Raw genomic sequence first — 13,452 nt, 5'->3', positions numbered from 1 at the left:
ATTCTTGGACAGGCTTGAGTCAAAGAGATTCTCCTTTTTATAAGAGAATTTCTTTCAATGAAGTCCGAATTTAAACAGACAAATCATTACTTTGACAACCTCTGGTCTTAATATATAAGAACAAAAAAACATACCAAATCTTTGATAAGTTGCTGTCTGTTGGGAGGGTTGTTGAGCATTAGCAAGGTGGCTAAACGACGTTGTTTCTCTAAAGTACTCTCATCCATATCCAATAACTGACCAATAGCATTTCTAGCCGGAGGAATTGGAATAGCCAAACTGGCACACAATACACGAGTTGCCATTCTACAAGAGATGAAGGAAATGTGAAGAAAAGACATCAGAATTAAAGGCACATACAAAAATTTATCAATTCTATATAAACATACAGGAAACATAGATTTAGTTGTTTTACCTTTGTAATTCCTCTTGAGACAAATTCTTTTTCTGATCTCTGGACAAATGGAAAAGTCGATGTAGTGTGCAGGCATGAAATAGATGATTTCCTGATTTCCAAAAAACAAGTCCTAATTTCTGGTAGTAGTTAGCCATCAGAGCGGGCTTGGGCGGCTTCTTTGATAAACTGATCAAGTTATAAATATCCTCTACAGCTTTGAAAGCTTCCTGCCACAGCTCCATGCTGATGGCACTATCCAGCTGAGCCAGACGTGTCTCCAAATGCATTGCTTGTGACTCCACATTGTTCAGGTTGATAGCAGTTTGCTGGTGCTGCTGTTTGTTGATTTGCATCAAATGTGTGCGGAGCTACAAAGAAAAATATATGGAAATATTTTAAGCTAGATAAGTTCAGAATAAAGTGGTCGTGTCTGAGTTGTCACTCAATAAAGAAGTCATCTAAGATTTGAGTCTTTACAAAGATTCTTTATTTAGTATTTTCCTAAATAAAATTATGGCCATCAACATCTGAGCATGGCTGCATGATTAAGAATTCGTTTCCCATGTGGTTTTGAGTTCAATCCCACTGCATGGTCTTCTATTACAAACCAGATTAACCAGAAAGTGAAAGCTCGTCACATATGTATATGCATCCGATGGTGTTAGTGTCCCCTTGTCTTGACATTGTGTGATAGTTGTAAACGAGCATCATGATCATACAAGCAGTCTCCTTTATTTGCTAATTTCCACAAAAATACCTTTGATCATGGGGAAATATTACTTGCTTAGAAACAAGTATAGTTTGCTGACAGGAAGGGACCCAGCTGAAGAAAATCTGCCGCAATGAATTTCATTTGATCCATGCAAACATGGAAAAGTGGGCATTACAATGACGTGTGTGTGTGTGTGTGTGTGCATCCATATATTGAGAGAAATAGCTAGGTCCATGTTTCATGAGGTCACCAAAACTATGCAATGATCATGGGTCACAAGCATCTCACCCTTAAATGACTAGCTCACAGAATTGCATACAATGATATCTTACAGTGTGTGCATGTATATAAGGAAGAAAGGAAGACAGAAGAGAAACTTACATTGTCACATAGTTTCCTGAACTCTGTCTTTCGGTTGTAATTGATGCAGAAGAGGAAAGCTGGAAAGAAAATTTCAAACAAGATTAGGCTACATTGTTCATTGACCTTTTGACACACTGACCATACCTTACAGAATATATTTTGAACTAAAGAACTATTATATCTTCATACTAACACCAACATACAAATAAACTTGGCCACGTTTAAAACTAACCAGTATTTATTTATGTATTCTAAATACACTAGCAGGTTAAAAAGAGCCATAAAACAAAACACTGTAATATTTATGCCTTGTTAATGAAAATTGGGTGGTGGGGATATTTCTGAGATTCCTCCAACAGCAAGGTTATATAGATTGTGAATACAGACAGTTTGGCACACTGGATTCATTAGACTATTATATGGACCGGGAATTAAAATTTGCTGGAGTTGTACATATTTCCAAGGCAAAATGATATTTAGTTCTTATGCACCACAAATTCATCTCACAGTGCAGCTTGGGGACCAAACATGTAAAAGAAGCTCACTAGATGAAATGACAACAGAAGGGGTTCCCATAACATTTCTATTGAAAAAAACTGAACTTTTACTAATATTTTCCACCTCTAATACACATTATTCTCCATATTTTTAGTAGATGATGAATGTGAGATCCTAATTTTGTGATCTGGTTTCATTCACAGTGAGGAAAATAAGCAGTCTCTAAGAGCTAATGCACTTAAATTTTTGTTCCTTGACTGTTGAAAAAATAGGAGCCATAAAATACTTATGTTGGAACAAACTCATGAAGGGTGTATTTTTTCCGGAAATATAGTAACTCTATACAACAAAGCATAATTAACAAATTCCTTTAGTTTGCAATACAGCTAATGAAAGCCCCATCTATGAGCTCTGGTAATGACAGTATTGAGATGTTTGTTTCAACCAATTCTATAATCCTGCTAAGTAATGGACAGTCAAGTAGTCACTTCATTACTTACCTTGCTGTGCAATGTTATGGTACAGTCTTTCAACACGAGAATTGTTCCTCAAAAGATCCAGACATTGACGATAAGACTCCCACAAAAACTTGACCCATGGTGTCAGAATGGCACGGTCTGTTCGGTCCTGTGTGTCTTCACCACTCACAGCTTTCATTAACAAGCTTTGAAAGAATGAAAGAAAATTTACATTACAAAAACAGCAGCAACGATTTCTGATTTAAAACAAAAAAGCCTGCAATTTTGAGGGAGGGGGTTAGTCAATACCGTTGATCCTAGTACTATATTTTGGGAATATAGTACTATTGTACAAATAACAAGCTACCATGTACTACAGGAATATAGTACTATAGTACGAATAACAAGCTACCATGTACTACAGGAATATAGTACGAATAACAAGCTACCATGTAATAAAATACTAGCCTAACAAAGTCGAATAAGATTATCAGACTGAGTAGCCATCTGTCCAGAGGTGTGTCTGAGAAATAAAATATTTTAAAAGTTAAAAGGCCAATAAGATGAGAGAAAAAAATAAAATTAATATTTTAGTTCTAGAATTATAAGCTTAGTACTTTTCCAGATTTTTTAGTTATGAAATTTCAGAAGTAAATCTTCAACTTTTGCACAAATTACTGAAAAATGTTTTTCAAATACTGTATGCATCATATAATTTGAAATTTTATATGCCTATGCCTACAACTCATTATGATTCAATAATTATTTCAATTATATAAAACATTAACTGCATAAAAATACTAAGTGGCCAAAGAGAGTAGACACAAGTAGAGAAAACTAGTGATGCTCAAGGAGTCAAACATTTCTAAATAGGTGCAATGTCTTCTGAGCAATATGAATGTTTACAAGCTTACCTCTCTGGAGTATCAGGGTTGTCCAAATCGTCAACATCAACAACGGCTTGGTGAGATTGTTCACGAGCTTTCTCAGTTGTCTTCTCAGCCAACTTCAAATAGTTCTCCACCACATCCACGAGAGAGTTGATGCTCACCTATTGAAAATAAAAATTGAAACATTAAAATTAATAAGATCTAGCACAATAATGAAGTCTTACTTTGTACAAGGCTACACATTTCTCAATCCCAAATTCATAATTTAAAAAAAAATTAACCTCAGTAGATTTAAAAGTGATGAGGAAAAAAGAATATGAAACAGTTAATAATAATGGTTTCTAACAAAGGTACGACACCATAAATTTGCAGTAATAGGCTATAGCTGATTATCCTAAAAACCTGCTTCGGTTCTAACATAAACCCTCCCATGTATAAAACTTCATTATAATATGTCACAACTTTCTGTGTTCCAAACACTAGCTTAAAACATCAACTACATGGTAAAGTTAGTTATTTTACTAAATAACTTCAAATTCTTTGGTCACAAAAAGACGTCCTACCCTTCAAGCATATATGTATATATATTCAAATGTAAAAAAAAAAAAAAAAGAGTGTTTAATTAAATGTCATTAAATACTAACCTGTTGACAAATAATCTTATACTGGTACAAGCCCTCTTTTGCAATGTGACTCTTACGAAGATCGACACAAAGCTCAAGGTACTTGGCCATAATCTGCTCGTGAATCTTTTGCCATGTGCGGTGTTTCTTACTTTTGATGACATCGTACAGGACATCCAAGGCACGTTGTTTCTTGTCCACATCAATAAATTCTAAAAACAATAAATCACAAAGATTTAGTATGATTTTATACTTGAATTTCTTTAAAAGAATTTTCTTTTTATTGCATTGATCTAATTTGGATATTGGTCAAAAGTAGTTAGGAAAATGAGGCTCAAGAGAAAGGTGGGTGTATTTGTGTAATATGGTTTGCCATTGGCTGCAGCAGACAAGCTTTCTTTTAACCCTTTTGTCACTAAGCCACCTTGTAGACATCTGAAAAAATTCCAGTTAATGTTAGTTACCAAAACGCCCATTATCACTCAAAGTGATCCTATTCATATTTGAATGTGCATTTCAGTGTAAATTTTGTTAACACACTCATGAAAACATGTGATTTCATTAAATAAACAAGTGAGTTACACTGTCTGACATTATTTTATAAGATATCTGAGAGCTGCAAATTTTTCCCTATTCTTTTACACTTTGATTTTCTGAAATGTTCCACTATGGACAAAAACTGGATTCCACTTTCTTGTTGTCGAGCAGTGAGTTCTGAAACACCCCAAATAATAATAAATAAATAAAAAAAAGACATGGTTTCACAGACCGCCTTCACCAGCCGGGTGAAGAGAACACATCAATCTGTAAAGCCATTGTGATCCAAACTAAAACCCATTCTCTGCTCCTCTTGCGATCGTGCCAATATTCTGCAGATAGCATCCAGGGAGGAATCAATGTCAATTGCTTTGGTCTCGTCTATATTATACAGCTCATGTCATTGTGGTACCTAACCCTATGAGGCAATCACCCAATGATGCATTAGAAAATGGAATCCTTATATGGAACAGTCATGTTGGAACACCAGCACAAAAATCAACCTGATCACGACTAACATGAGCTTCATCTACAACCGAATATAGTTGCAGGTTATCAGCAGACCTCAATTTGAACACTGGTCTTCGACATGGCATGTGGACTGGCTTTAATTCAAGTATGATGCAGGTGCAAGTGGAGAAGCTAATTAACCTTGCACAGTGAACACTAATGTTAAGTAAAAGTAACAGATATAAGACTTTGGATTATCAGAGTGTTTTCTGGCCAACAGTACACTGAGTTGATGTTGAGCCATTAACTGACTGAAATGTATAAATGGTCTGCATTTTCCTCTCTTAGTACCAGTCCATTGCCCCAACACACTTGTTTTTCTGTTAACCAAGGAAAAACGTCAAGCAGTTACTACTAACAGAAGATTTATTGTAAAATTTTTCATATGTTTACTAACGAAATAAATTAACTGTCTTTAGACACCTTTGTCAATAGGTTAAATACAAAGCTTCATTTTTTTGCTGTTTCACATAATTATTCAATTTCTTTTGTTGTTAATAGTCCTTTCAAAAGCAACAACAGCAGAACCTGCTTTGTTTGAGAACACTAGATATAGTACGGTTGAATTCAGTACCGAAGAGTTCTGTTAACCACATGGCTATTGAATCATTAACCCTTTAGCACTAAGATTACTCTGTTGAATGCAGTGCTTATTTATTGTTTTGAATTAATCACACATTATTTTGAGGCTTCAAGATTTCAATGTTACTTTTACCATGACATTGTAGGAGATGTGCAAGATGTTGGATCTGGCCAGTTTGAATATAAAAGAGGAAGAATATTTTGGCCAGATATGGCCGTTTAAATGCTAATGGGTTAAGCAATCAGAATACCCATCTCTTATTTAAATTAGTTTAGATTAAAACCCATTCTGATATATAAGTAACAAATCATAAAACACTCATCCTCCATTTTATGGGACAATTTACCACACACACGAGAGAAAAACAGGAGGTGTGAATTTGGTATTCATTTATTTCATTTAATACATGTTTCTGTATCCAGTAATTAATTAATGTCACACCATATATATATATATTTACAATTCATGAATGTAATTTATAAATGCAATAGACAAAACATTAATCATACTGGTTACATCCTCAAACAGGTGAAATATGCAAGAATCTTGACATCAAGTGATAGTGTCACTGTCATACAAGTGGCATTCATTTCCAATAGTCTGCAAGAACAGGTCATGCTTGAAAACAGGTGAGGTTTGGCAACAGGAAGAGCATCAAGCCATAGAAAATCTGCTTCAAAAGAACTGTCCAACCCAGGCAAGCTTGGAAAAGTGGATGTTAATTGATGATGACAATGTGTGTGTAAACATATTACAACCTACATCTACTTTTCCAATTCCACCTAATTTTTATAGCCAGTACCTATCTTCCCACTTTCCATCTCTTGCACCCCACCATATATGCTTACAACTCCACCCCCATACTTTGAAGGTTCACTTAGATACTGCTTCATCAATATTTATCTTTTCACAGCCACCGATTCTTTCTCACTCTTTTCTCTAAATGTGAGTAGCCACGTATCTCCAAATACTAAAACCTACTTTGCTCGCACCATAACTTAACCCTCATTGTCTAGCACATAGCTTCCAACAGTGGGCGATGGGCGAATTTCCAGAAAATGGTGGGTGATGTGAACATTTTGTGGACGACAAAGAATTTTTAGAAATCAAGTCTGTATTTACTTATATCTTGGCATGCCTAGAAAAAGGATGCATTTTTATTGATCTGACTACTCGCATAAGACATCCCTTTATTGATTGAATATTTTTGTCGCAATCATTGAGATGGTTGTCATATGTGCTAAAAATAGCAGCCAAATAGACCTAGGCCTTAAATCCACCACAATTTTTCTTTTTAGCATAACCATTTGATTTCCCATGTGTGGAATACAAATTCACAAAAATTTTCTGAAATGCTGGCAGCCAAACAAACTAGATCCATATTTGCTCCAGTAAAGATGTGTCATCTGACTTTGCTCTATCGACGACATCTCTTTGGGAATACCACACTGCCTTTCTGATGCCACCCGTAGAAATTTGTTTTCACGTTTTCGCTTTACTGATGCCTCCAGTCAAGAAAATTTGTTGACAGTACAGTAGTGATTATTTATCATTTGGATTAATTCTCTCTCCTCATAACTGTCAGTTACCAATTTGGTATTCATTTATTTCATTTAATACATGTTTCTGTATCCAGTAATTAATTAATGTCACACCATATATATATATATTTACAATTCATGAATGTAATTTATAAATGCAATAGACAAAACATTAATCATACTGGTTACATCCTCAAACAGGTGAAATATGCAAGAATACTCGGTCATAATGTCTTAAGTTTAAGATGGTTCCCATACATTTCCCTGAGGAGAAGTTTACATTTTTAACATCGACGATTCGTATGGATAGCATAATTTGTAATTCTTCGAAACATGTCGGAATAAAGTATGCAGTTATAACATGCATTCACTCCATTCCTTAAATATATATATATATACACGCACGCACGCACACACACATATATATATATAACGTGAAACTCAGAGTAGACTGTCAAATCTACCCACCATATTGACTTCTATAGCAGATAATGCTTGAACTGACTCATTCACTCTTCATGCGATAATGTAAAAAAATTTAAAGTAATATGAACTAAGGAGTAGCTAAACAGGTTTTGTATGTGTTGCAAATTATGTAACACATTAAGTTTAGCTAAGAAACATATGTAGTCTTTATTTACCTTTTTCATTCTTTACATTCTTAGAATTATATCAACATGTATATCTGCATGTGTGTGTGTATATACACACAATATGGTCCTGAAAGCATTGTTTACATCTATACAAACTGGGCTTTATCCCTGCACCCTTTTCATCTTCCTGACACACCACATTCTATCACTCTTGTAATCATGGCTATTCAGCTGTTGTAACCACGAGAACAGTACTGCCCATACTTCATCTTTTTGTGCTACCAGCTATTTTTCTCCTTGAAACTGCTTCCTTTTAATATCGGTCTGGCACTCAATATCATCCCATGCCACTTAATTTTCCGCTGATCACCCACTTCCTATGCTGACCCTTCCCTTTCCCCTGAGCTACATCTCACAACTGCCATACCTCATCCCTAAAACCCATCCATGTCTGCTATCATTCTCAACACCCTCTCATTCCTGCCACAGACACCCTACTACTTTTGTCTACCACTTACACCCACCCCTATATATCTCTGACTTCCACGTCTGTAACTGTAAGCCTCCATTTCTATCACTCTCTCTCCTATTTTCCCATCTACGGACAATTTCATTACACTGCTAATCTCCATGTACAAACACTTACTGCCTCCTCCTCCCCACCCTCAATCTGATATTTAACACTGACCACACTTTTTTAACCTCAATCACCATTCACTACTCTCACTCATATCCCCATCTCTAACCACATGTCACTCTTCCCATACACTTACCCTTCCAGTATTCTGTTATACTCACTTTCTTGTACCTATATACCTTATCACCACTATCTTTATCTCATTCCACCTATTCCCACCCAAGCTTATATAATGTACTGTAATCGTGTATCTCCTCTACAGCAATTTTGATTTATATTGGAAATAGGTATCTATAAAAACACACACAAGGGAATTTATATGTCCCATCATAAAGCAGTATCTAGTTTCCATTTAAATCACTTTCGACTGAGGAAATGAAAGTATGGCAAGTAATCACTATTTCAATCAAGCTGAATTCTTAATGCTCACTTTGCTGGTTGTAAAACACAAATCGTTTTGAAGTAAGATGGGTAAATTATGAGTGTAAGATAATTTGACGATGATGGTGGTACACACACACATAAAGTTCTCACTTTAGAATAATTTGGGATTTACAACTAGCTGAGTGAACATTAAAAATCCAGCTTGGTTAGAAATAGTAATTATTTAGTTGTGTTACTTCATTTCTTGTTTAGGAAACCCTGAACTAAAAATCATTCAAATGCAAACTTAGAAACTTTCTACAGGGTTATTTAAAATGCTCTGTGATGTGGCATCTGAATTCCTTTTAGTCTACAGTTACCTTTCTGTCTGTATAAATACCAAACTATTTCCAAAATAAATCAAACTTTTTATTTCCAATCTCTGGACACAGTCAACTAAATGAAATTGTTTGAGGTGAAAACAAGAAATAATTATTTAACAGGCAGTGAAGTTAATTTCTAGCTGATCAAACAACAGCTCTCATTACCATATGGTAACACTAAATTTTTGAAACAAACTGACAATTCCATGTATATTGTCAAATCATATAAAATTACAATCACACTGAAAGCAAGAAAAAAAAAATCTTCCGGTTAATTAACTATGAAGATCAAAGAACACACGGCTGAATATGCAAATATATATTTCATAAGATGAACACTTTTCTTTTCAATTTTACCAGTTATTTTTTAAACCTTTCTCAGACTTATTTGACACCACAATTTTTTTTTACGATTTCTTTAAGTCTTTTATCGTTAGTAGAAATGCTTCAGTCTTAGAAATATTGGTAAAATTTTCACCAGTGACTTGACTTGATTGATACAAAGCCATGCTTCGAGCCAATGAGGGAGCGTGATCGCCCGACCTGCTAGAAACAGCAGCCAAATTGCTTTCCGCTCACATCCTACCCTCCTATGCCGGCATATAATAAATGAAATAGGGCATGCCGTACAACCAGGAGTTTTATTACTAACTGCAGTGTATCGGAACATACAACGTTTACGTATGGTTAATATAATATTAATGGCTTTTCTTCTTATTTTTACAGCTGTGTGAGAAGTGGTGGCCGAAACTCATGACCTTCACAGACCGATCAAATCGATGAGGTTCACATTCCCCTCCAACGTCTATAGAAAATAAGTCTGCGAGAGAAGGAATTCCAAATGATCGACTAGATGAAGTGATCAGTGCGGAATGTGGGCAATGAAACAAAGCAGAGTGAGTTTTCTGAATTTCAAGTTTGTATTTTATAAAATCCATTTCTAGAATATTAAATATCGACAAAATGTACAATTACCAAAGCAATGGGGTCAGACGGGAATTTCTTAATTGTCAGATATAATAACCACGCCACAGTTCGTACTGTGTGTGTATATTCAGGCACATATAAAAGGAACATGGTTAATGTTACATATTTAAATAAAGTATTTAATGAGAGGAGGGGGGAATATGCACAAATCATAAAACGAAAAAAAGTTCATCAGGTTTTATGGACTATATATATATGTGTGTATACACACACACACTTTTGAGCCCTAATTCGAAGCGAAGACTCCCGCCATATGGATGTTGCAGCCGGGAATAATAGAACGAGTTGGAATCGGCGACATAAAGATTTTCATACAATTTCATTTTACGTGTTTTATATATTAAGCAAGTCAAAACGAACATTATTGCTATTATTTAACCACGAATAAACAAATTAGAGGAATTTATGAAATCATGTACCCGGATATTTAGTTAAAAAAAAAAAAAAAAAGAGTCGATGACGATGGAGTCTATTATACACGGTATATTTCAGATGATATATAACCTCAATAACTAGATTTAATTATTTAAACAGATACTGATTAAAACAAGTACTAATATCATTGTTGCTTGTAGATATTTTGGGGAGTATTTTTTAAGCCGAAATATATAAATTGGGTTAGATGCGATTAGAAATATTTTAAAAAGACTTAGAGAGTATTTCAGCCACGAGGAAGAAAGCAGCCATACCAACAGGTCGAGCATGGAAGCAACGTGCTTCCAGAGATTTAAAGATATACTATTACGCAAAATCTCGATTGGGAAAAGGCATTTTAGATTGACGTTTTAACAGAATTTAAGGGGAAGAAGTGATGATCCATAAAAAAAAGTAATAAAATTAAATAAAAGGGAGGTGGTAGGGATATTTATGGAAGCCGATTCGAATGTTAAAAGCAGCTAGAGACGACAAGAGGATTCCACTCAAAGCGGCTTCTGCGTTTAATTATATCCATTCATCGTCGGTCTCTTGGAATTTTTCAGCAAATTGAAACTTTTGTCGGTATACTCAGACACACGCACAGATACACTAATTTAATAGAGAGAGAAATTACTGGCAAATCACAATGACTTTATAATCCTGTAGATACTACTAAGAGGGTTTTTTACCCTTTGAGGTCGTACCGCAGTCAAAGAATAGACTGCAGGCAATTAACTGGCATATCTGCCTGGAATGTTACACATACATACATAAATTTAAAGCATCGTTTTCGGTAACGCGATGCAGCTATTCGTATAACGTTATATATATGTGTGTGTGTGTGTGTGAGTTTTTCAGTCACATGGTATTAAGTTTGAAAGACAAAAGAGAATTTGTTGCAGAAAAATTAGTTCGATTCTTGAATACAGTAAGGTAAAGTGATTACGTATAGTCGCTGACTATATATATATATGTATATATATATAACCTGATGATATATGGAGGAGAAAATGTGAGTATGGGTGAATGGGATAACATACCGTTAGCCCGGTTGAGGGCATTCTCAGGTCTTAAGAAATAAGTCGGCATGGTTTCTTTTCTTTAAAACACGTTGCTGCAACAAATATGCAATACAATGTGTGCGTGTGCGAGAGAGTGTCGGAGGCTCCTCAACACGACGACACACGACTCCAGCTGCAAAAAAAAGGATCCAAGATGGCTCCTACACATTACCAATGGCGCATGCGCGACATATGTACGCGGTGCCAATGATCAGAGGAAGAATCGTCGTGGCGGTGGTGGTGCTGCTGTAAGCACTAAAACGTGATTCACGCCAGGTTGTTAACCTCAGGATATTTTCTGTAATTACTCCCGTTATTTCTCTTTTTTTTTGTGTTAATATAATAAATAAATTTTGCATTTTTATTTCAGTATATATAATAGAAGACTTGACATACTTAAAAAAAAAACTTAAAAAAGTTTTTTTTTTTTAACTTCAAAAAAAAGTTTCGTTTTTTTAATACCACGAGTGTTAATGCAGCATGAACAAGAACAAGTATTTGTAGATGTAGGTAGAGGGAGATGTAATAGTATAATAGTTTTCAACATCCTAGCGTTAATTTGAAATAGAAGGAAAAATCAGCCCCGGTGAATTTTCAAATTAAAATCATAAGGGATTGGGATGAAACTAAATACTGTAATACTTTCTTTTGCGCTCTGCTCCACCTACCTAATCGACGGGAAAAGCCGAACGTGTACGAAACGTTACATTGCACGCACATATATATTAGCCGGCAAAGGGAAGTAACTCTTATCGACAACGTTTTCCTGCCACACGTCGTTCTAAAACTTTGGTTAACCTGCACTTTCGACATATTGACTGTCCTTTTTTAGGTGATTATCCTACTGTCTATATATGTTTTGCTGCATTAATTTCTCATTTGATTTCACTAAATCTTGCTTGTTTCTTTTTTAAACAATTTATCTATTTACATCTTGTTTTCTATCTTTTTCTTTGTTTTGCAGCAGCATCGCCCATCCACGGCTTTAAAATCTCGCTATGGAATGTGACATGCTGGACGTTCTTGAAGACTTGGGCTATCCAGTTGAACAGATTGATGGAGAAGAGTTTGACAAGGCTTTGGAAGACGGACAACGGTCACCGCTGTTTACTCAGATAGTATCATGGCTTACACTCAAACTGAAAGACTTCCTAATCATGGAGGAACATGTAAACCCCATCACAGAATCTAGTGATAGCGATACATTCATGCTCGAACTGAGCGCATTCCTTCGCGAGATCGAATGTCCTGTGAATAGTTTGACCGGTGGAACTATCAACGAGCGACTAAGCACTAAGACTGTACGTCTGCAACTACTCGACTATTTAACCATGGAATTAGCAAGTGCCATGATGCTAGCTGTGAATAAGCCTATAGCTTTGGTATCTGTTAAGAACAACCAAGAAGTTAGCAGCGAGTCTGAAATAGCTGCTTTCCTCAAGAGCATGCTGATTGCTCTTGGTTTTGCCAAACCGCCGGCGAGTATAACGGCGAATCAGCTGTTTTCCAAAGTCGAAGCTAAGATTAAAGAAATGATGAGCAAAAATCCGAACCAGCTGGGCAAATCTCTGATGAAGACACGATTGTCTGACAAACAGTGGGCCCACATTTTAAACATTAACAATTCACTGTCGGTAGAGTACAACACCCGGCGAGAGATGTTGTTGAAACGACTGGATGTTACTATTCAATCGTTTATGTGGTCGGACAAGGCGAAGTTAAACGAAAAACAGATTCGGGCTGTGTACGAGGCCCGGAACAAAAAGTTAACATCGAAATCTAACATTGGCATCTGTCAGATACTTGCTGCCAGAGATGGTCTGTTACAGATCCAGAAGACGAGCAGCGGCGAAGCACGTGAAAAAACCCAGTGTGCCATCAACAAAGTTCGGATCGGGC

The 13,452-nt window shown here is 35.7% G+C and overlaps 2 protein-coding genes across 2 annotated transcripts in view; one reads left to right on the top strand and one right to left on the bottom strand.

Moving 5' to 3' along the window:
• LOC106884281 (eukaryotic translation initiation factor 3 subunit A) overlaps positions 1–11,779 on the bottom strand; it is a 27,074-nt gene extending 15,295 nt beyond the window's left edge. The window contains exons 1-7 of the mRNA XM_014935577.2: positions 11,533–11,779; positions 3,963–4,153; positions 3,343–3,479; positions 2,471–2,634; positions 1,491–1,549; positions 416–765; positions 135–306 (exon numbers count right to left, since the gene is read on the bottom strand). Of these exons, the coding sequence (XP_014791063.1) occupies positions 135–306; positions 416–765; positions 1,491–1,549; positions 2,471–2,634; positions 3,343–3,479; positions 3,963–4,153; positions 11,533–11,581 (1,122 nt within the window). The 5' untranslated portion in view covers positions 11,582–11,779. The remainder of the gene's footprint in view (positions 1–134; positions 307–415; positions 766–1,490; positions 1,550–2,470; positions 2,635–3,342; positions 3,480–3,962; positions 4,154–11,532) is intronic.
• A 490-nt stretch (positions 11,780–12,269) lies between these two features.
• Positions 12,270–13,452, top strand: part of LOC106884272 (protein FAM98A) — a gene marked incomplete at its 3' end in the record, with an annotated part of 6,067 nt that continues 4,884 nt past the window's right edge. Inside the window, exons 1-2 of the mRNA XM_014935561.2 lie at positions 12,270–12,385; positions 12,518–13,448. Coding sequence (XP_014791047.1) covers positions 12,552–13,448 — 897 coding nt within the window. The remainder of the gene's footprint in view (positions 12,386–12,517; positions 13,449–13,452) is intronic.

Source organism: Octopus bimaculoides, chromosome 14 (genome assembly GCF_001194135.2).
Source record: "Octopus bimaculoides isolate UCB-OBI-ISO-001 chromosome 14, ASM119413v2, whole genome shotgun sequence".
NCBI classification, from domain to species: Eukaryota; Metazoa; Mollusca; class Cephalopoda; order Octopoda; family Octopodidae; genus Octopus; species Octopus bimaculoides.
This window is presented reverse-complemented; position numbering and strand designations above follow the sequence as displayed.